This window comes from Melanostigma gelatinosum, assembly GCF_949748355.1.
Source record: "Melanostigma gelatinosum genome assembly, chromosome: 17".
Classification (NCBI taxonomy): domain Eukaryota; kingdom Metazoa; phylum Chordata; class Actinopteri; order Perciformes; family Zoarcidae; genus Melanostigma; species Melanostigma gelatinosum.
The window spans coordinates 19,473,704-19,497,065 of NC_136650.1; the positions used below are offsets into that span (position 1 = coordinate 19,473,704).

General features: G+C 43.6%; 1 protein-coding gene across 1 annotated transcript in view; it reads right to left on the reverse strand.

Moving 5' to 3' along the window:
- The window catches only part of ctdp1 (CTD (carboxy-terminal domain, RNA polymerase II, polypeptide A) phosphatase, subunit 1), a 43,650-nt gene extending 23,059 nt beyond the window's left edge, over positions 1 to 20,591 (reverse strand). Inside the window, exons 1-11 of the mRNA XM_079288562.1 lie at positions 20,125 to 20,591; positions 19,013 to 19,096; positions 18,077 to 18,170; positions 17,337 to 17,465; positions 16,970 to 17,120; positions 14,343 to 14,433; positions 13,752 to 13,918; positions 9,043 to 10,089; positions 6,790 to 6,931; positions 6,453 to 6,668; positions 3,952 to 4,105 (exon numbers count right to left, since the gene is read on the reverse strand). Coding sequence (XP_079144688.1) covers positions 3,952 to 4,105; positions 6,453 to 6,668; positions 6,790 to 6,931; positions 9,043 to 10,089; positions 13,752 to 13,918; positions 14,343 to 14,433; positions 16,970 to 17,120; positions 17,337 to 17,465; positions 18,077 to 18,170; positions 19,013 to 19,096; positions 20,125 to 20,426 — 2,577 coding nt within the window. The 5' untranslated portion in view covers positions 20,427 to 20,591. The remainder of the gene's footprint in view (positions 1 to 3,951; positions 4,106 to 6,452; positions 6,669 to 6,789; positions 6,932 to 9,042; positions 10,090 to 13,751; positions 13,919 to 14,342; positions 14,434 to 16,969; positions 17,121 to 17,336; positions 17,466 to 18,076; positions 18,171 to 19,012; positions 19,097 to 20,124) is intronic.
- Positions 20,592 to 23,362: the final 2,771 nt, after the last annotated feature.

Consider the following 23,362-nt stretch of genomic DNA (forward strand, 5'->3'; position numbering starts at 1 on the left):
GGTAATGTCAGCCGCAACGATCTGACATTGTCGAGCAGTGTTTCATCGCTGTTTTGTGCATTTAAAATTGCGTTTCATGTTTGAGAGAAATTTGAACTGGTCATTTTGCAGCAGTAGTCTTAGAGCTTGACAATTTCTCTCTGTGTTAATTCACCACCTTTTTGTTGTTGTCTCGGACGATATTTGTCAAGGAAAATTTTTTCACATCACATTTTAGATATAAAATGTACTTTAAAAAACAACTACCTATGATAAATGTTGTTGAGTTGTGTACTTAAATTAGCCTAAATCTTTCCAACATTTTTTTTCGAACCTAGAGAAGTAAATAATATTAAACAAGATAACAGTACCGGAACGTTTTATTTGATCGCCTGCCAATGGCATCATTTAATAAATTTACCTTTTGTCGAGTTTTATATATTTTTACAATGCAGTTAACCGTTGGTTGGCATAGCTGTACGTTAGTTCCGTCTCTCTTTGACTGTGCTACTTTTTTGGGTCGATGCTCGTCATGTGTTGGCAGTAGATATGCGATGGCCACCGGTAGTCTGTGGTCGGTTTCTGGTCTGGAAGTCGTCAGTACCAGTTGAGTTCATAAAGTGTGTACATGTCAAGTGTGTGTTTCAGTTTCACTCTCATAACAATTAATACATTTAAAATGAGCAGCTGACATTTTCATTTTTTAAATATTGTGAAATTAAAAGCATTTTTAAGTCTTCAAAATGAAATACAAATGTGCTTTTCCTGAACCAATAGAGGGGTTGTGCCTTCTTTTTGGAACAAACGCAAACAGAAGAGACAAAACATGATACAATCTTCACTCCGCTTGATGCTCAAGCATTCTAAATGTCACATTAACACATTAACTGCTGCTGGTGTTTGGGGAACAATGGCCGGTGTGAGCACCAGTACCTCATTAACCAGCTCCATCGTGCTAAATTAAAAAGAGGTTGGCCTTTAATTAAAACTGAAAATGAATGTCCATGCTACCACCGTAGTTCTGAACAAAAACCTAAAAGCAAAGTGCTTCTGCGCTAAAAGAGAACAAAACAACATTATGTCATACATTATGTCGTATGTGATATTTAAATCGTCACATCGACGAAATTCAACCTCTGCATTCAACCCATCCGAAGCATTTAGGAGCAGCGGGCTGATCCGGGTTAAGGACACTTTGACGTGCGGACAGGAGGAGCTGGGGATCGAACCACAAACCCGCTCCATCCCTGGAGCCACAGCCGTCCCATTCAGTAGATAGATTACCACATTAGTGGCATTAACTCTTCATAAGAGGAGACTTGGATTTCATGATAAAACACAAATCATAAGTGGGGACAAAATCGATTTGAGATCCATTATTAATCCATAAAACCCTCACACATTCAATTCACCCATGTGGTCTCCAATGACTCAAAGATGTTCTTCACCACAACATATTGACATTTGCATTAGGCCGATAAATAAAGGGAGCAGAGAGAACCTTCTTCAGTCTAACTACCTCAGCTCAAACACAACAAGCTTGACCCGACCGCTGACATAATGCCCATTTCCAGATTAATAATAGAAACACAATTTCCAGTCTGCTTCCTGCTGCAGTCGTCATCATGTCTAATGGGCACAAACACAGACGTGGTCTTTGAAAATGCGCTCTGCTTTTTGCCTTCGCTGCCGTAGAATGACGGACAAATGGAGCTGCACAGAGAGCGATTACCTCCAGGATGATTGTTTCGTCTGCCACTGAGAAAGGGAGGACCAGCGAGTCACAATTAACCGGCCAGACGGTGTGTTACACAGAACCATCTCAGTAAATGTCACTGGAAACAGTTTGGAAAAGGGCAGGTAGCTTAAAAAAAGAATACTTGGCAGGAGATTGGATGAACCAGATGTTCATGAAACTCGTCCTGAAGTCAGTAAGGAGAAGAGCGAAAACATCCCTTCCATCGAGAAAAGTCCGTGCCGTTCTTCTCTTCTTTTAATAAATACTGTCCAGTTCTGATATAACTGACGCTGTTGCATCACCTACGCTAACCTCTTTAGGAGCCGCCATTGTTGTTTTTGGAACAAGCGGCCGCTTCTCTGTGCTGTTCCTTACGCACCTCAGCCCCGCCCACAGCGGTCAGTAGCTCCTCTCAGGACGCTGATTGGTCAGAGCACCGGTTAGCCCGACACAAACATTACTCGTGTGATCTCGTGACCTCACGAGCAGCCGTGCAAGGTAAGGCTCCGATACCATGAACTCTTTTTTTGATAATCCAATTCCAGTTTTAAAATAAATAAATTTGATTTATGACTAACGGTGTCCCATTGTTCCGGACACGATAGAACATTTCCCTGATAATGCTACATTTGTGAACAACAAATCCGTGTTGAAATCTGCAGGTAGAGAGCGGAGTTACGTTAGCAGCCGGTGGGCAGCACAGTCGGGCTTGGATAAATACAGAGCTAACAGCTAACGTACACATTGGACGGATGGTGACTTTCTTTAGTTGTTCCAAGACACAAAAACAACATAAAATAATAAGCAAAGACAAATATCTATCAATAAATCAACATTTATATTAAATCAAAAGAGAATGTCGAAGCTTCAAACTGAAACACAAAGACATGTTTATCATCAGCCTCTTGACAACTTGGAGATATGGATATAAAATAAAAAGAGAAATGTTAAACAGCCGTTTGCTTTGGTTGTTTTCTATGTCAGTATATTTGCATCTCCTTCAAACATATAAGTGTATAAGGCGTATACGATATCGGTGAATCTCTATTTTACACGCAGTCATTTCATCCGTTGTCAATATCAATTTGTGTAGCTTTAAGATGGCTTTAACATAGTAAATCAGATTCATAATAACAAACAGCACTTTCTATCGCAGAATGTTGCACACCGCTACCTTTTGAAAGTAAATAATTACCACCGACCAACACGTGACTTCACCTCAAACATGGCTCGTCACATGTCATGTCCCACGTGAACAAGCCATGAAGCTCTTTCTTCAGAATAATCACCCGCCGAGTGGCCCCTGACAGATCTCAAGGACCAACTTTGCACATTTCTTCCCCCGCTGATGCATGAGCAGAATCCAGACTCCATTAAAGCGTATTATCCAAGTGGGAGGTGCAGAGCACTCAGACGTTCGTAATCACTTCACCTGCCAATATGAAACGCAGAGCGTTGACTGATGTAAGGATTTGAATATCAGAATAGGTGGCACGCCGGAAAAACGTAAGGAAGATGCAACACTAAGACACACAGAGTACAAACGAATGACAAGACTAGAGACACAGGAAGTCGACCTGAAACATCACCACAAAATGATGCAAGGACACAAAAACCTTAAAAGCCCTTGCTGCCCGACTACACAAATATCCTTAATTATATAAAGCAGACTGACCACCAAAAGCGAGCAGACCAGAAGGTTCACATCAGCTCAAGTTAAGTCGGAGTGGAAGAAACGTCCCAACGACGAGGACGTTTTCTCGCAGGTTTGAATCTACACTCAAAGCGGAGCACAGCAAGTCCTCCGACAATCGAGGTGCTCGTGGCGACATCGACAAAGCCCGTTTGATTGCGGGGACTGGGACCGCTTGGCCCTCCGACGCGTAGCAATAATAATAATAATAATGCAGGTGGATGCACTTATACCCCCTGCTGTGAGGCTGCGATGGAAATTGAACTCTCGAAAAACCACGCAGTGTCACTGCTGAGACAAGAGTGTGTCTTGGCAACCGTATGTATAATGTCTCTCGCAGCCTTTCTTACGGACCAGCAGGTGATCCGTGCCAAGCATGATTGCACATACAAGGATTGTGACTTGGTGATTGCCGCATAACAATAAGGGAAAGTACAACAGTATGAAGACATAATCAAATTGTAACATGTAACAGGCTCTCCAGCCTTTTTAGGCGGTTTTTGTTTGCTTATGAGGGCAGAGCGACACCAGGCTGACGTACCTCTTTGTCCATGCTCTCTAGATCCTCCTTGCAGAGCGTGTACAGAGGCATAGATTCCGACATGCTCGGCTGTCGTTTCCGACGGGACGGTCCCGGCTGCTCGTCGTCCTGGCTGGACCCCGCCGCCTCATCTTGCTGGCTCTGTGAAGTTCCCCTGGGGTGACATGACGGACAGATGAGCATAAAACAAACTCAAAAACACGATGAATGTGAACCGCTTCAGTGCAGCTGAATAAATGGACTAATAAGCTAGATGCTTAAATAGACAGAAAGACAAATTGTATGTTTATTTCCATTATTATCTTTAGGATTAATGAAAAGGGGGGCTGTCTTCACAGGAATCGCAAGAAGAACAACATTCATTTGCAAACACGGGGGCTGGAAACCAACGATGGGAGATGTGAAGGCTCTCCCTCTGAAACCGGGGCCCATTAGATGCAAATCCTATGCAAGTCGGAAGAGGAAGGTTTCATGTTTCCTGCTGGTGGCGCTTCATTGAACAGATCTTCTTTGATGATTAAATCCAAGTTTATGCAACTCGCTGAAAACTCCGCTGTGCCTCCAAACCATGAATTATGTGGGCCAGTTCTATTCTATGTGTGCGATTATTAATTAGTGTCACCATATGACCGTGACTGTCCAGTAAAAACATGGTTAGTTTAGCTTTTAATCCTCTGGAGTTGTGTGAAAGCAGGAAACATTCAGCATGTGTGACTGACAGATGATTGACAGACGGAGTCACCGAGGTGACTTTGTGAAACTGTGAGGCCTTCCTTGTCAAACTGTTGGTGAAAATGAAACGAGGACATGACTGGAATATCAAATGTATATATAAGTGGATGAGCATAAGATTAGTATTTTACAGCGTGGCTGAGTCTTTCGCAGAAAAAACAACACGAGTTTGGAGCATCGTTTTGGGAGGTACACTACACACTTCCTGCCGCCCGACGTTATAAACCACCCCGACAATAAAAGCTCTGTTGGGGGGGGGGGGGGTTATCGTGCCTCAGTGGATCGCTGAAGACGCTGCTGTCTCATCTCCACTGACAGTAATTCATAAAGTAGAATAGCGCTGCGCCGACTACTGCTTTACTTCACAGAGAAGGGAGCGATGGAAATCAGGCCCAGAGGACAAATAAATACATTTGAGATCTATTAGAAGCCATTCTGCAGTCAATACATTACAGAGAACCATGAATAGCATAACTCACATCTTTTATCTTCATTTTATTTATTTCTTTACACGCTTTAGTTCTGCGCTACCCACAAGGGTTTGTACTGGTTGCAGTGGAACATGATGTGTTGTCTATTGTCTAGTCTTTCCGTCAATGCATTAAGTATTGTCGAGAGCAAACACTGCACCAATAATACAATCAATCATCAGTTTACCCATCACCGAGGAGTGGTGTTCTCAAATAGATTGGATACATAGTTGCAATGGTCGGAGATTGTCACGGTACAAGAACAATATCCCCGTTTCACGGTGTGACGCTCATCTTCTTTTGTAACTAAAGCATTAGTTTACATGTTAGCAGCACTATAGCGTGTTCAATTAACTGCTCAATGAAAACATCAGCTGTGAGCTTTTACAACAATGGCCTCTGATTATTAACTGCTAAAATATACTGTAAGTCTGACACAGCACAGCCAGACTGCGGTTTTCCGCAGTACATATATATATCTATATATATATACACATATACATATATACACACACATACATACACACTCACACTCGGGTACCAGCTGCACTTTCTGTTGTCTCTTCTCTGCGACAGCGAGTTGACAAACACGCTGCTATTTATCTTTTAATAAGGATCTAAAATTGTGTGCCCTCAATGTTGTGTCAAGCATCGTGCAAACACTACTGAGGAGCACCCCTCCGCCTGTGAAGACTGTTGTGTAACGTCTTATGCGGCTCCAGAGGAGCTCCGTTATGTCATCCGGGTCATCTCAGCTCGGGCTTGAAGACTACAAGCGAAGTTTGAAAGACGTGAGCATTTACTATCAAACTGAAAATGCTGTGGATTTGCATGATGGGAGTTCTGTAGAAGTGTGCTGCTGGATGCTTGACCCGTGCAATGGCCTAAAAGTCAGGATATCTTAAGATGCTTTCGCACCTCACCTGCTTGATTTCGGTTAAAACAAACTCTGGTGCAGCAGTTGAACGAGCATGTGTCACCGCTCCTTTAGCGTGACTTTCCCAAAAAAACGTTACCAAACTTTATCACATGTTGCACGCTGACAGACATCGGTCAGCTCTAGCTATGACTCGTGTAATTCCAGTTACTGCAGTGGTTACACAAACACAAATCAGCTCTATCAAGTAGTAAGTGTGTCCCAAACCACCATCAGTTCGAAGCAAAGATGTCTCCCCACACTTGAGCATAATAAAGTAACATGAGCAAATATCAAAAACTCCTGCCGTTTGCCGGCCGAAGAAGAAAGTTGTACATCGGTATCTCGTCATTTTGTTGCACGGTTCCACTTCTGTTCCTTACCTGAGACAAGACTGCTCTCCGTGAGGCCCCGGTGCCTGGAGGTAGGACGGCGGCCGCGGCACCTGAGGGCCCCTGCGGATCAGCTTCCCCGTGACGGGGTCGTAGGTTCGAACCTCGGGGGCTGGAGGCAGAGGTCTGTGGTGGATGGGAGCCGGGTGGAAAACGTGCGCCTGCAGGGAACCCTGAATGTCAGGGAATGCTGCCGGACTGTTGCTCCTTGAACAGACGAGAAGAAAAAAAATATCAGATTTTGATGCATTGTTGAAGTATTTTCCAGTTCACGTGTACTGGGTTTGAAGTGGCCTGTAAGCCCACAGGCTCATTTTGAGTCCATTACCGTGGCATCTTGGAGCAGTCCTCCTTCAGCGGGTACAGCTGCTCCTCCACCCTCTCCCAGCGCTCCAGACAGCTCCACAGCCAGTCGGGGTTCACAACATAGAGGTGCTTGCAGCCTTGAGCCTGACGGACCTTCTCGGTGCCTGGGTGACAGGAAGGAAAGAGGAAAATTACATTAATTAATTACATTGAATGTGTTGTAATTCACTATCCTGTTCTACACATGACATCATTGCACGTCTGTCCATCCTGGGAGAGGGATCCCTCCTCTATTGCTCTCCCACAGGTTTCTTCCTCTTTCCTCCCCGTTAAAGGGGTTTTTGGGGAGTTTTTCCTGTTCTGATGTGAGGGTCCCGGGACAAGAAGATGTCAAACGTGTACATATTGTAAAGCCCTCTGAGGCAAATTTGTAATTTGTGATTTTGGGCTATACAAAAATAAATTGAATTGAATTGAATTGAAAATGAGAACAGGTTTCGACCTGACAACCAATTACCAAAAACACACACACAAAATAATTGCCCGGTCAATATTATTGGACAGATAACAAGGAAAATGTCTCTTTTGGAGTCACTTTCTTTTCAAGTTTCAGCCAACTCAATGGTATTCTTAGGAATCCAGAGAGCCGTGTTGCGTTTGGTTAAATCCACAGAGAGTAGTGTTTCTGCTCGAATAAGTCTCATTGATGTGAGAGACAAAGACACTAAATTGAATCCTTGAAACAAGGTTGTTTTTACACGATTACATACACGGTCCAAAATCAACCTTTTGTCTTACCGGCCAATCTGGCTGGTAAATGAAAAGAGAAAATGTACCAGCCATTCTCTCTCAACGTTATAGTATTGTGCAGTAATAATAGCAGTAATAACTGTACACCCTGAAATATGAAATCACTTAAAAGCCAGATCGTCCACCACCTAAATTCAAGGCAGCAGCTTTAAAAAAAAGCAACTCACCGTATGAATACCTTGTGAAAGATATAACAGCAAAGAGAACATATAAATCTGAGAGTTTTTAAGAGAAATATCAGCAGTCTTGTCAAATGTGCTGCTTCTCAGCAGTTCCTTCCACATTAACCGACCTACTGCTCGTATTGACCCCGCTTCCACCGTCGGCTGATTTTTCTCTCCGTCCGACGAACAAGACGAGTGATTGCCGAGTGCTGCTCACAGCGGAGAGCCGAGGCAACGGGGCCTCGGGGCCACCTCATGTGCTTGTTTCGCAGAAGGGAAACTGGATTTGGTAGCAATAGCGGCGTGAATCCGCTTGCTGCTGCTCTTCAGACAGAATCGCAGGCGAGATGAGTCCTTAGTTGTATTGATTGTAACTTGTGAACTACCAGGAGTATGACTGCAGCGCTTAAAACAACGTCATCCGTACCGTATCAACACAGCAAAACAGGACATTTTGCAACAAACACGTTTGGCTGTCAAGTCAGTACATCACTTCTGCATAATCTTAGCCTGAAAATTAAAAACTAGCCTCCGTAGATTACATCCATGGGGGAGAGAAACACAAACAGCCTCCAGCCTTCAAATGGTAATCGAATGTCAGAAATGCAGCGAGCTGTGCTTCTGTCAATCAAGCGGGTCTAATTACAGAGACGCAGCAGCCTCAAGGAACTCTGCGTGAATCAATTGTGAGCTTTGTTATTTAAAGCTGCATTCATTCATTGTTGGCCACCAGTGAGCAGGAGAACTTCCAAACATGCCCACAGGCGAGAGGCACAGAGACAGATAGAGCCTTCACCTTTAAACAGGCCTGTGACTTCTCTTAATAATAGATTATGACTTTTTCTTGAACCCAAGAAAGCGTCATGCAATCAGTGCTGGAATGGCTGACCTTAATGACAGCGTATTCCATCTCAATTATCTCTGCTTATTTTAACAAGGACTGAGACGCACAAACCTGCCAATATGTCAGTATATCTGACATTTAAACAATCCTAACATGACCCTTCTTGAATTCTAGCCTCATTAGCGAACCATAACTTGAATTAATGACAAAAAAGTTCCAGCAAACGGCTACTAAAAAAAACCCCTGAACTATGTTCAGTAAAAGTGAAAATACTCCGGTAAGAAAGAAAGGTGACTCTGAAGAGTCCTCAAAATCCATCAGTCGGGCTCTAAAAGGAACTTTGTGTTTAAAACAGATTTTATGAAACGATGTTTGCGAATAGTAATTCATTATCAAATAGAACAGATAATGCTACTACTGCATGCTTGTTTAACAGCATACATACATTTCTACGTACCGGCTCTTGCTGCGATGAGATGCGTTGTCTGACCGGCATCTTGGGAGTTAAGAACCAGATTCTTGCCGATCTTGGCCCCCAGTGCTTTGGCGTGGTAGTACTCGCGGGTCCTCTCCATGGGGTAGTTGGTCGGGTACAGGCCGCTGAACACTACCGTGGTGCCCGCCAGCGTCTTGCTTTTCAGCTCCGGGGAAATCTTGCGCATGTCCGGCGTCTCGGGGGCCTCCTTCCTCAGGTAGGCCTCGTAGCGTGCGTAGTACTCGCCGTGGATCCTTTCCAGCACTTCCTCCAGGTAGATCAGGTGATCGTCCTGGTCGATATCGGCTTCATCCTCCTCGTCCTCCTCCTCTTCCTCCTCCTCCATGCTCTGGTCCAGCAGCTCCTCCCCCATGGTGACCCCGGATTGTTCGCTATTCTGCGACTCCGTCTCTGGCTCTCTCCGGTCTGAGCAGCCGTTTCCCAGCTCGGGGTCTGGGAGGAGAACCTCTGACGGTTCTGCTGTGTCAGCGCTGGTTTCTCCTTCACCAGGGCCTTTGCTGTCCCCTTCCACATCGGCAGGTGCGACTCCTTCCTGCCCAGATTTCTTTGCCCGGCACGACTTGGCTTCACTATCGCTCTCTGATGACGGAGGCTTTTCTGTAATGGAGTCATTGTCACTGTCACTAGAAAGATCAAAGTCGAGGTTGTTGGGCTCGTGGCTCGGTGCCGAGGACTTTGCACCGTCCTGCGCCTCTTGTGTCACCAGTGTCCTGTTGCTATCTTCTTCCTTAACATTCTTACCGTCGCCCACCTGAGTTTTCCTCGACGGCGCCCCAGACTCCGGCTCGGTCTCTGACCCTTTACCTTGTCCCGATTCATCCTCCACGGCCCCTGTGGGGTGCGTCCGTTCGTTCGCTGGTGCTCCCTGAGAAGACGGAGATGTCGTGGACTCCTCCTTCCCAGAAAAGCTGGGGTCTTTCGCCCTTTTCCTGGGGCCATTATTTTGCTCATCGGCGTTCGGCGTCACCACCGGTTCCGTGCTCTCTGCTGGTCGACTCGACGGGCCTCCTGCTGGAACGAGACAAAGCAATCACGCAACCAATAGGTGAGGTAGGAGTATGGACAGCTGCAGATACAAGATGCTTCACTAGGAAATGGTAATTGTTTGGTACAGCATGGTAGCTCAGTTCTAGTGCAAAGAAAAACAGAAGCAGCAGACACCATAAACCTGGATTCGGGTGACAATTAAGTCATTTTACATCAGGATCTTTCAAACGACCTGATATGACGTGTGCAGCACAGTTTGGTTTAGATTTCACAAACCACTTGACACAATAAAACCTCACTAGCAGTGACCGTTGTGGCCCTTTTCATCATGTGCTTGACACTAATGCATTCGGGGAGGTCTGTGAGCTTGTGATTAGAGCCCTCTTCGTAATAACCTTCCTAACATTTCACTCAAGTGCATTCTACCAAAGTAACAACTCAGATTTGAGCTGCTCTGGCTGCCCGTGTTTGGCAGACGACTCTTGCTGTAGAGTCCTCTGGGTACACAGAGTCACTCCAGTGCAAGTGACTATTTGAGCGTGAAATAAAACTCCCAAGTGGCAGCCTGTCGACAACACAGACTCATCCACAAGACACTGGTACTGATACTGAGAGAGGCAAACCTGGAGTATCCTCTCAATTATAAAAATTATAGATGAGATAGAAACAGTTAAGTCGGCAAAACAGACACTTTCATCAGTGATAGTAAGTGTGCTGTACCATTTGGTACCACAGGCCTGGATGGACAGGAGGGCAGCTAGATAATGTGAGGAGGCAGGACACGCAAGAGCAGACAGGGGCGAGTGGACACCAGCCTCCAGAATACCAATGCGGCAAATTAGACTGTGAGCAAAACGTTTCAACAGTGTTTCGTCCAAAAAACCTCAAAAACGCTTTTTAGACTTACCGGTACATTGTCATGTGTACGGTGACGTGGGGTCGCTCGCAGTGATGACCGCACACAGAGCTGAAGGGAACTGCTGAGTCGGGTGATTGTTCTATGAAACGTTTTAGAACATTTCAGCTCAGTGGCTTGTTTTTTTTACAGACCAAACTTGACAGTTTTCGCTCGCTGCTCTCAACTTTTCATGAGTCAATATTGTGTTTACAGCCTCTTGTGCTGCACTAGTGTGGCCACAAAATAAAAAAAATTAAATATGCATTTTTTTAAGACACGCTGTTTTTAGAATCAAGCGCCTTCCTAATACTGCGTTGTTGAAAGATGCTTCACTTCCTCATTACTTCAAAATGTATGTTTTGTCTTCATTTACAAACTCCACATCCCTTCAATGGATGAGACTGTTTTTTATTTTATGATGTATTTGTTTTAGAAATACAAATACAGTAAAAACAAATACAGTAGCTGTCATCAAGAGAATTTCAGCAGTTTGTATTTGCATTGGACAAATTGAAGCTGGTGTTTTAACCACAGGACCAACCCTCCAGTCTCTTTTCAGTGCATCAACAACATAAGGGCCCATTGCTGAGCCGGGCAGATTGTTGCTACATGGGATGAGTACAACCACGAGTTATCAGTTACTGATGTAACAGCCTGAGAGTGGGTGTAAATGAAGGGCTCCTACAAAAGTCCCCACAGAGACACACTGGCTGGCTCCAAGCAGATCGTTTCCTGCGATGATAATGAAGAGAATCACACTGAGAGTTCAGCGTGGAGGGGCGTACAGAGGGGAAAGGTCTGTCCGTGTTTATCGACAGGTACGTGTGATTCAGGAGGCGGTTGGTGGATAGAGGTGTGGACGCTCATCGTGTAAACTCAGGAAGCAGGCGGTGCAGTGTTGATGACTATTTGTTGTCTGGGTCCAGCCTGAGTGACTGTATGATAAATGATGTGACCAAGAATAGAGTTATCATTTCATTCATATAGAGAGAGAGAGTCTCTTAACATAAATATATATATATTATTTTGGATTACTCTTTAAAAGTCAGTGTGACAGGAGAGTATAAGGGGGATTCGGTTTAACCAGAATAACTCTTCATCCAGTGTGTAAGTGTGACAATAAACAGATTATATTAGGTTCAGCACTGAGATAACAATTTGAAGGAGTTACTGCAAACTGATTGCTTTTTAAAGATCTTTGTTTATATTAATATACATATACACACACACACACACAAATGTATGCAAAGTCACAAATAAAAGTAGCTGCTAGCACAACAGCTACGGTATTCAGAAGCTACGAGCTACGAGCAACAACAGTTATTGCCTCGTTGCTTTTAGATTCTAATGAGAAGACACGCTGCTTCGTTTAACTTCTTCCGTTTGGTAGCCTTGAGAGACCGTAGTCTGTAAGTATGTCTGCATGAAAAGATGTACGAATATATATTATATTCGCGAATGCTAATCGCGGTTAGCATTTCCCCATTGGCCGTAATGTTAAAATTAGCTTAGAAGCTAGCGACATGTTATGATGTTCAGAGAAGAAGACAACTTTAGTACTGTTAAAAGCATCTTGCTGTTCAACGGGGACACCTGCGGCTTATAGACCAGTGCGGCGTATCTATGTGCAAATTCTTTTTTCTTTTAAAAATCAGCCGGTGCCGCCTATATACCGGTGCGCTCTATAGTCCGGAAAGTACGGTAAATGTCCAAAAGAAATCCGAAGGGCAGATATTTAGGCCATATTCACTCACATGGTACATTAATAAGGATATTTTACATCAAATCGAAATAAACTATATCTGATATCCAAGTGGGACTTAAATGAGTGTTCTCCAAATCAAATTATTAACAGCACTGAGGCAATCAACAAGGCCCCAATGCGTCACCAATTAAAACTTCATAAGTTGCATTGAATCTTTCAACAGTGAGCTCAGAATTCGTCTCCCTATTGCAATGTCTCCATGTCAGTGAGATGCAGTAAAGTAAACTCTGTGCCTCTGTGACGTTCATCATTGAACTTATAAGAGCTCAGCGAAGCCACTGGACCGACTTGCTCGTTAACTTCAGCTAAAAGTGCCTCTCACAGGGAAGTGTGCATAGTACTGGAAGTACTGGTACTGCTCAGTGTTGCATAAACTGTCAGCAACTTTGTCCTCAAATGGTCTTTCAACAAACGCATCATGTTATCAAAATGTTGCGAACCCGTGTGGTCCACTTTAACGATGTGAAAGCCGTCAATCTAAATCGTGGCGAAGACCAACAACCGAACGGAGCCCGTCTGAAAGGATGCAGTTAAAACGGCTGTGCTTGCGTGACGTCAGACTACTTTGTCAGTTCATTAAGTCCATTAGAACATTTGTGGCGAGGTATGTGGAGACGCCTCATGCACACTTTTGTGCAATTCTGCCTCTCATCATGTCATCATGACACACGGTCGATTTGCAGTCCAATAATATTAATGATGCTTACGACGAGTTATTTCTTCATTCGCTTTTTGTGACACCAAAGAACATAAAAACAGAGATCAGAAGCATTGAAGTGCTGCACAAACTTCTGTCAGGAATTCATTTGCAAGACGACATTTGCCAAAATGTCCGCAAGTCAGTGTAGCTTCATATTTGCTCCTCTGGCTTTGTTTAAAAGAAGAAACAAAAAGGCAGTGTGAACAGGAACAGGACCAGAACTAAAATGCATTGAAGCATATATTTTATTCCCCTTGTTCCCGGACCAAATGAACCTCACTACAGGTGTGAAAGCACTCAAAGACGTGTGGACACTGTACCTTTCTTTGCCATCTGAGCTTCCCGCGATCCGGGCGGAGCATTGATGTCCCCCGTGCCCTGGAAGTAGATGTATTTCTTCACGGTGATGAGGTTAGGTGCAAACTTCCACACGTCCTCTCGGTCGTCGATTATGGAGACCATGGAGTCGCCACACGGGAACAGATTCCTGTCAGGAAGATCACAGTACAAACTGAATCCACGGCGAGGCGGTTATTAATCTCCCTGTGGCTGTAGTGAGCTCGCAGTGACCGAGACTGTGTTTAGCTATGAATCATAATAAGAGGCACTTCAATATTCTTTACACCATCAGCGCAATTTTTTCGTTATTTTATTTGACAGCCGTTCTGCAGCGACACTGAGAGAGAATAATAGATCTCTACTCTTTGTGCTCGTCAACAATCACTGACAATATGGACAGAATGTCCACGATAACGATTACAGAAGCGAGGAAACAATTTGGATAAAGTCACTGCTGCCAACAAGCGGTGTGGATCATCCACCAACTGTTCCATCGTGACCGAACGAGACATGCTGTGAGCTTTAGAGCCTCTTTGTGCTTTAACAGATGACACAGAAAATTCATTTAGTACCTAAGATTCCCCGTCTTGGAGAAAGGGTCGATGCATTCATCTCTGGAAAGGATGCGATGAGAGAACAGCTTCTTTTCAGGATCCAGAAAGCCTAAAAAAGGGGGAAGATTACAGGGTGATGTGAAGAAAAGGTGAGTGCACATTCAACGGTATCTGCAAACCTCCTCTCCAAGGTCACAGTGGGTATTTCATTTCTATTGCAAAGATACAAATTCTACAGCGCCTGCAACAAAACGTGCCGTTTTATTTCCACGACGCATTAACAAAACCATCCTCTCATGAAGAGCAAAGCCTCCGGTGCAATCCCTCCTGTGTTAACCTTGCCACTACCTTTCCCCCAGCATTGAAAACATTTTCAGGCTTTTCATCGCCGAGTCTAAAGAAACACGCAGACTGATTCGGCCTCGGCTGTGGATAGAGACCTGCAGCTCCTTTGACCCAAGCAGCAACCGTCAGCGCTGAGAAATGAAGCCAACGGGGAAGAGCTGAGAAATGGCCACTTGAGGCTGGCACCAAAAGCGAGTCAATCCCCATCGAGCCCCATGTTAAAATGCTTTATTTAAACATGTTTACAGCCTGGTACAAAGAACCGGTGTCAAAAGCTAATTCCTCCGTTCAGGACAACTGTACAGGAAGTGGTTTTTAATATAACTGTTTAAAACCTATTTAAATCCTACTATGGCTCAAAGTGAGGCACGAATGAGGACACTGTGTGTGAAAGGTGGGCCGACTCAACTCCACCCCGTTGCCCATTTTTAGAACAGCCTGTTCTATAAATCGCAAAAGAAGTTGTCAACAGCTGGAACACTGGCCTGAACAACGCCAGTCGTGCAATCCAATTCAAAATGCATTAAACATTCATTATGTGGAGGCAGAACAGTGCTGGGACAAGGCCCTGAAGACCCTGAATACCAACAAGACAGCATATAAACAAACTACCTTCACTTCAACATAGGGCTGGGCGATATGGCCTAAAAAAAAAATCTCCGATTTTTTTACAAAAAATCCGATTCACGATTTAAATCGATTTTTTTCCCCCAAATTTTTTTGCAGATGACAGAAGCTGTTGAAAACAATTTTTTCTTTTATTTTGTGATGATTTTCCCAAGTAGGTTGATAAAAATAAAGTGCAAACAAAACCTGAACATTGTAGAAAGGTGCCTGTAGTATACAAAAAGTATTTGGTCACTCTTTTGTTTGCCTGAATCATTTAAATATAAAATTAAATTAAACATAACATTAAATGGCATTAAATAGTAGCCTTCCATTGTAAACAACTGTGCAAATGTAACTTTTTACAGTAAGCTTTTCTAACTGAATACACTGATACAAACACAGCATGAAATAAAATGTATATGACCCTTTAACATTCACATTTTCAAAAGTGCAACATCTGATCTAACATCAACATAACATATTTTGCACAGTAAATAAGTGCATGTAAACAAAATCAAGTGCATTCACAACATAACCAACAGTATTAAACAGTAGTGCATGTTTTTTCTAAATATTTTTTGCCAGGAAGACAAGCCTGTCTACTACCTCTGGCTTCAGGCATGCACGGTGGCATGTAACAATGCCCCCCCCCACACACTGAAAAGCCTCTCAGAGGGGGCACTTGTAGCTGGCACAGAGAGGTATTTCTTTGCTAAAGTACTTAGCCTTGGAAAGTTAAGTTGGTGACGCTTCCACCAGTCAAGTGGATCGGTGTCTGGGTCAACCTGCTGGACCACAGGTCAGTTGTTGCGGAGTAGAATGACATCCCCTCCAGCTCCGCAGAGATCCTTTGGCGTGTACTATTGTACAGCCGAGGCAAGGCAACGTCAGAAAAATGTTTACGGCTTGGTAGCACGTACCTGGGGTCCAAAGCTTTGAGACGGTGAATAAACCCCGGCTTTTCCACGGTGTATATGGGCACCATATCTTTTGCGATATACATCGCGACTGCATCCGTGATGGCTTTCCACCGGGCACTCTTCTTCTCATGCGGAGTACAGTTGGTGAATGTCTCCAAAATGCTGGGTTGTTTTTGTGAGGTGGCGGCGGCAGCAGTGAAGCTGCTGGCCGCCATTGTTTTAGTTTGTAAACAATGCGCGCGCACTCTACTACGGGAAAAAGGGGTGGGGGCGATTTTCTCGATTTTCAATAAAACACATCGCCTTAAAGCACACATTCGAATTAATCGATTAAATCGATTTATCGCCCAGCCCTACTTCAACATAATCCAACCTTAAATCATAAACCGGAATATTTTCATCTGGAAGGAAACCAACATTCGTCAGCTGCCAGACGTACGCTGCTAAAACTAGAACGGACTAGAATAGGACGGGTTGTCTTGTGTACATGTTACCAGCCAAAGTGTTGACGTGCATTTTAAAGAGCAGCACCACAGCTACATTTTAAAGTGGTTCAAAGTGCTTGCAGATGACACACAGAGACTTTAGATGCCCAACATTGATCCAGCATAAAGTCAGCTCAAAACATAAGCGGACACTTCCCTCTTATGGACAGCGACGGGCAGTACAAGTAAAAGACCAAACTGTCACATGTTCATACCAATGAAACTGTGGCTTCATGTAACCGGCGCTGACAATGTTCGGTGAAATGTAAAAGAAGGAGTCCATTACCAGCAATGGTGTGTGCATAAAGGCGGCTCCCGAACGTGAAGACGTGCAACTCATAGAGTTTGGCAATTTTTTCCAGGAAAGCCTTGCAGTGTGGGCGCAGTCGTGTGTGGAGCATCGGCTCTCCTCGCCCGAGCTGGAAGTGGAAAATACCCTGAAGGGAATAAAATTAATAAAAAAAGAGTGTTAACTATGACGCAATGCCTCAACGTCTGCTCTTAAAAGGAAGATTTTGAATACGAACTTCGGTTTAAATAATGCTGACAGGCTGAAAACTGTCAACACAGAGTAGTAGTCTTGTTTATAATGATAAATGGAGAGTGACCCAAAAGTGAAGACCGTACAGAAGAGCGGCGTGACTGAGTAATACCTTATTGGACATACGCTGGCAGTGCTGTTCAGTGGTGTGGATCAGCGTCTGGTCCAGATCCACCATCAGGACCAGCTTCTTGTTCCGGTGGAGTCTCTGCTGGTCTTCTCTGCCCAGCTGTTCTGCTTGCTTTTTGGGAGTGAATGAAGACAATGAATGAGCAACCAGCACACCACTATTAACAAAGCGTGTATGACCAGAATGTCACGCATTGGTTTCAGCTTCCATCGGTTGATCTTTTTAAGCTTTGTGGTGAACGTGTGTGTGTGACCTGGTCTGGGTAGCAAGCTGCATGTAATTGCCTAAACATTTAGTATTTAGTTAAATGGAACTAGTCCTGCAGCATAGGGGTTAACAAGATAATGAGCAATCCTACACATCCACCATTGACATGGTACAATATGTTCAGGTGTTTGATGACATATTAACTGCATATTTTAAACTTGACATCGATACAAACTGAGACCTGAACAGACTCTCATCCATGACTATGTTGTTATCGTTTGTTTCAGCTGACAGTTGCATGTTCTGAATACTGTAACAATACTTCCCACCAGGAAATTCTTGAAATTCACCAGGAAATTTGTTAAATTTGAGGATACAAAATTAAAGCACGATTGGAAAAACAGTCTGTAGATAATTTCTTGGGAAAATATTGCAAGGAGTGCTTCCAAAGATCTTATAAAGGCATGACTATGACATATGTATATATATATATGCATCTCCATCACATGACTCACCTCCGAGCTGACCATCAGCTCGGGGACACTGTGCACCATGGAGACGGTTGCCGTGGAGATGGGAGTTTGCTGGTTCCCATTTGTGCCCTGCAGCCTGAGAAGAAGAAGAAGAAGAAGAAGAAGAAGAAGAAGAAGAAGAAGAAGAAGAAGAAGAAGAAGAAGAAGAAGAAGAAGAAGAAGAAGAAGAAGAAAGAGTGGGTGTGATGGATTTTGTGGTTTGAGTAACTCTCAGGTCCTTGAACATATTGTGACTGAATAGAATTGGGGCTTCCACAAACTATTTAAGAGCAGCGAGCATAGTTAGCAAGTGGTTTTGGTTGGTTGTTTGTCTATTAATATATAAAACATGTCATCCCTGCTGTAAAATATTTCACTGTCATTCTCATCATGTGTAATATATAATGCAAACGTTCAAAAACAACTTTTACCTCACAGTGAACAGCCTACTGGCTCTTTACATCAATAAAAACAACAACAAATGCAGCTTCTCTCAGACTAACCGACAGCTGCACATGTTCACGTCTTTATCTAACAGACAGCATGGAGAGAGCAGAGTGGGAGCACTTGATTTATGACCTCAGTTGTATTCAACTCTCTCTGTCTGATCTCTGGTGCCACCTGATGGTATCAAATAATACAGAAGCCACCACGAATACTTTGGGTCAGATATAGTCAGTCAGTTTGGATGCACAGGAACATAACATCAAAAGATGAATTATTAATCAGCTCAAAATTGAATGTCAGCTGACGTGTGTGAAAATGTAAGCATTAAATGTTACATTCTTTTGGGAGGGATGTTTTTGCAATCAGGTCCGTGCATTGTGAGGGTCATAGTGTGGGCAAAACGTATATTATCTGAACATTGAACATGAAATTGAAAAGATATTTCTATTTAGGTATTAAAATAAAAGTGGCTGTGTTTTTGGATGTCCTTACTGAGTCAGGTCCTGGCCACACTCGGCACATAAACCCTTCATGACTATTGGATGGCTGCATTCTTCTATTCGGACGACGACACCCCTGAAAAAAAGACAACAAATGTTAGTGTAAATACGTACTTTACAATAAACCAGTGATGGTGCATTCAATAGTCCCGTCTGTTGGCAGGATTCTCATTATATGAACATTTGCTTCATGGCATGCAAGGACTCTGTGTAAATTCAGTTTATTAGATTAGATTTATCATAGATTAGCCGTGAGCCTTAAAACTATAACTTAACGATTTGCTTTGAGTGACAGGGAAATGGTTTTACTTTGAGAACAAGTTGTAACTAAATCAAGTCAACTAATAATGTCCAAATTTACAATAATGAAGAGCTTGGCGCACAGTTGCTTTGCTTTGTAATTAAGACACCACAGACAGGCACTTTTGACACTGTTTTCATATTACTATACATATTATACACTGTTATTATACTATGCATGCGGCAGGGACTTTCAGAGCCAGGAGTAGAAGTTTACAAGGGGCACCTGAAGGCAACACTTATTTTTTAAACAGGCGTGACATCAAACGTTTTGAATCAAGAGATGTAAAATGTTAATTGATATCAGATGAATGTTTAAAAAGTATGCTGAATAGTACATATGCTGGTATTCAGTTCAAACTACATGGGACAGCAGCTGCCTCGCGCCAGTCCTCTACCTGTCAAAATACCCGTCGCACTTCTTCACGTGATTACGCCTTCAAAATAAAAGCGTATACATGTTTTGGCTGTAAGCGTGATTGCGATTTTATTAAACTGACAAATAAGACCGCATGTAATGTTTGGTTACAGCTGGTTTCCATGCCCACTATAACTGCAACGACTAGAAATGTGCAGAGACACACTATCTAAAAACAACACTAATTTATTTTGAAAGTTTTGGCCAAACGTTTGCTTGTTTATGTTGACTGACTTGATGCTGGTACTGCTAGCAAACAAGCTAACGTTACTTAGCACGCATAGCAATGTTAGCTCGTTAGCTAGCTAGCTAGCTAGCGTCACACTACAGGTGGAGTCACTACAGCAGACATGTTGGACATGCAACCTCTCAACAGACTGACTCACCCGGGAGGTATGACTTGCCCAAGTTGACAACATAGCTCCTTGACTACTCCAGCACGGTCCGACTTCACCTTTCTCTCTGGCAGCCTGGCCGCCTGTGCCCCCTTCTTCTTCTCCTCCGGGGGTATGGGAGCGCAGAGAGCGAGCACGGAGTCCAGGTTCACCAGAGACCCGGGTTTGACTTTCCACTCCAGGAGCCGCAGAGGGAGAGCCCCCTTCGGCCAGCAGATATCTGCCACCTGCACCGTGGGGCCCTCCGCTCCTCCACCACCACCTCCACCAGAATCTGCAGGAGGATCCTCCATCTGTTCTGCACTCTCCAAAAAATATATCCCTATAGTTTTCCAGCAACGGTCCCACTTAAAACGTATCCAATGCCCCGTGTATCATTTAAAACCTGCAAAAAAGCATTGAGGAGAATTTAAAACTAAAACGTGCTGTCGATTTTAAACACAGTCGCCTTCCAGTCAGCTACGTTCGCTCTTCCCGCCCGTAAACAGGAAAAGCGCAACACTGCAGCGACACTACGGGTCGCTACAGCTTCCGGTAGACCATGCAACAAAATTTCCACATTTTTCAAAATAAAATAACCAAATGAAAAACAAGCGTTTTGTAGTTGATTGAAACGTTTTAAGAACTAAAATGTATCTATGTATGTAATTATTTTGAGTTTTTCTTTGTGGGTATTGGATTGCCCGCATCTGTTTCTTTTTTGTGTAAGTGAAAAATGCTACAACCTTTCCTTTGAAGGCCAATCCACGTTTCCGGTTCGTTCGGGCTAAATGTTTCAATTGACAGAAATATGCACAACAAAACAACATATACAATAAACTATTATAAAGATAAATCCCAACGAGATCTGTTAAAAATGACAAAAATCCACACAAGCCATCGTGACGCTTTACTTGTTTTGTCTTCATTACAACTTTCAATAAACTTTGAGATGATAACTTTTGAACCCACAGATACCTATAAGTACCTGATTTAACATAAATATAACAATACTAAACCTGTCTCTTGTCACTATCAGCTTTCACTTATTTTCCTGTGACTGCAGAATTTACTACAATATATGTTTAAACGTGCCTTTAAGTGGATTAGGATCTGCCGAAGTGAGGCAAGTTTGAAAAATATCATACTGTACAGGTTGCTTTACCTACATCACAGTCATGCAATTATTAATTGTTCTTGTGTCCTATAAGATACTTTCAGTGATTAACTTATTTGGGTGAAGTCTGTGCATATGGAGGAGACTTAACGAATAGAGTGGTCTCGCCGACGTCACGATCTCCTTAGATACGAGGTCTGTCCGCCATGTTGGAGTACATACAGATCCTACATGGCGGCGAGAATACCATACTTTGAATCACTGGATAGTGCATCAAAGGTTCGCTACCTGGCCAAATTGAAGGTTATTGGTAATTTGGATCCCTATACGATGAGTGCAGATAGTTTCAGTGCCGATCCTACTTATCTTCCATCGGTAAACTACGCCAACATCTACACGTATCTCGTGAACACCCCGAGTCCTCACACAAAAGACGAGTTGGAGTGCTACAAAGGGCTCGACGCTTATAATCAGTTTGTCAGTGGATGGGTCCGAGACGTTAAAGCAACGGTCGTCGAGAATTCTCATCTCGTCATTGGAAGGGTAAATATATACAGATCTAGTCAGATATTTAGCAATATTCAATGTTTACTCAGTGCAAACAGACACGTGTGTTTGTGTACATTGTACATGCATGTCATTGTGTGCGTGTGTGTAGGAATTCACTTTAAACTAACCCCGAACTTCATCTCCCCCCCCCCCCCCCACACACACACATATCTCACTTTTTCATCATTATTTTCAAAAAATTCAGAATCAAACATGGATCGTTCATCGGAAAGTTCCTTTTTCAAATTCAGATTTTCCGAGAGTAGGCGCTGCATCTCAGCTTGCATTGCTGCAATCGTGGCCCCACCGAGGTCTGTCTGGTTGGCTTGGTTATTCTTATCCTCGTCCTCATCCTCTGCTGCTGGTGGGCTGTCATATGCATGATCCGACGTTAAACTCATATCAAGCAATGCTGAGGCTGCATCTCTGTGTTTCGCCTGTTGTACACGCTCGACACGTCTCTGGTACCGACTGCTGTCACGGGCCGATGAAGCTTCGGTAACCTTCTCATGTCCAAGTTTTAGAGACGGAGACCAGTCTGGATTATCGGCATCTTGGAGAGTAGAGGGTTTACCTGAAACAGTTTGTAATAAACATTGAAATACAAGTTTACCGAAGTAGTCTTATCGGATTAATTTATATTTCCTTTATTAAATACTGTTCACAAAGGAATTTGTAAATAAAATCACTTACCACTTATAAAGTGATCCGCACATACTCTAGTGTACGCCAAATTCGATTCCTTTATATCTCGAGAGATGCGTGACAGCCATTTCTCGCGACGTCGCTTGGATAGCTCCTTCGTGTCATTTCCTTGATGTGTAATGACCGCTGGCAAACGAAAGAATGGTTTCTTGTCTCTATCAGCTCTGCTGCCACAACCAAAGACAGCACAAAAGTTCACCATGATCGATAGGTTATGCGACTCAGCCGTGCATGCCAGTGGCTTTGTGTGTACTCCAACATGGCCGACAGCTAAACTGTGACGTCACACGAGACCACTCTATACCAATAAGGGGACACAAGGGCATTCTTTGAACCAATCCGTATAATCGTATCGTAGCGGTCCCTCCTACCAGAGAGTCCAACATCAAGATGACTACCTGCCCTCCATGTCCACACGGGTCCACGCGCGATATTTAACAAACATCATCAAACACTTGTTGTGGTCCTTCAACCGGACAGAGGCAATACATTGTCCAGTGAATACCCAGACATGAGGACACAGAGATATGAGGACAAGGGGACAAGAGGACACGAGGACACAAGGACATGAGGACCCAGATACACGAGGACACAGAAACATGAGGACCCAGAGGATAAAAGGACACATGGACAAGAGAACACAAGGACATAATAAGGACACGGGGACACAGGGACAAGAGGACACAAGGACATGGGGACACAATGACATGAGGACAAGAGGACACAAGGACACGAGGACACAGAGATACGTTCACATTTGAGACTTGAGAGAAAATAGACCAATGAGCAAAACAAAGATCCCAATGATGTCTCATGAACAGGATTAAAGCGAAACCGGAAGTGAGTAGGGGAGAATGCCCCCTCCCACTCTCGTCCGTA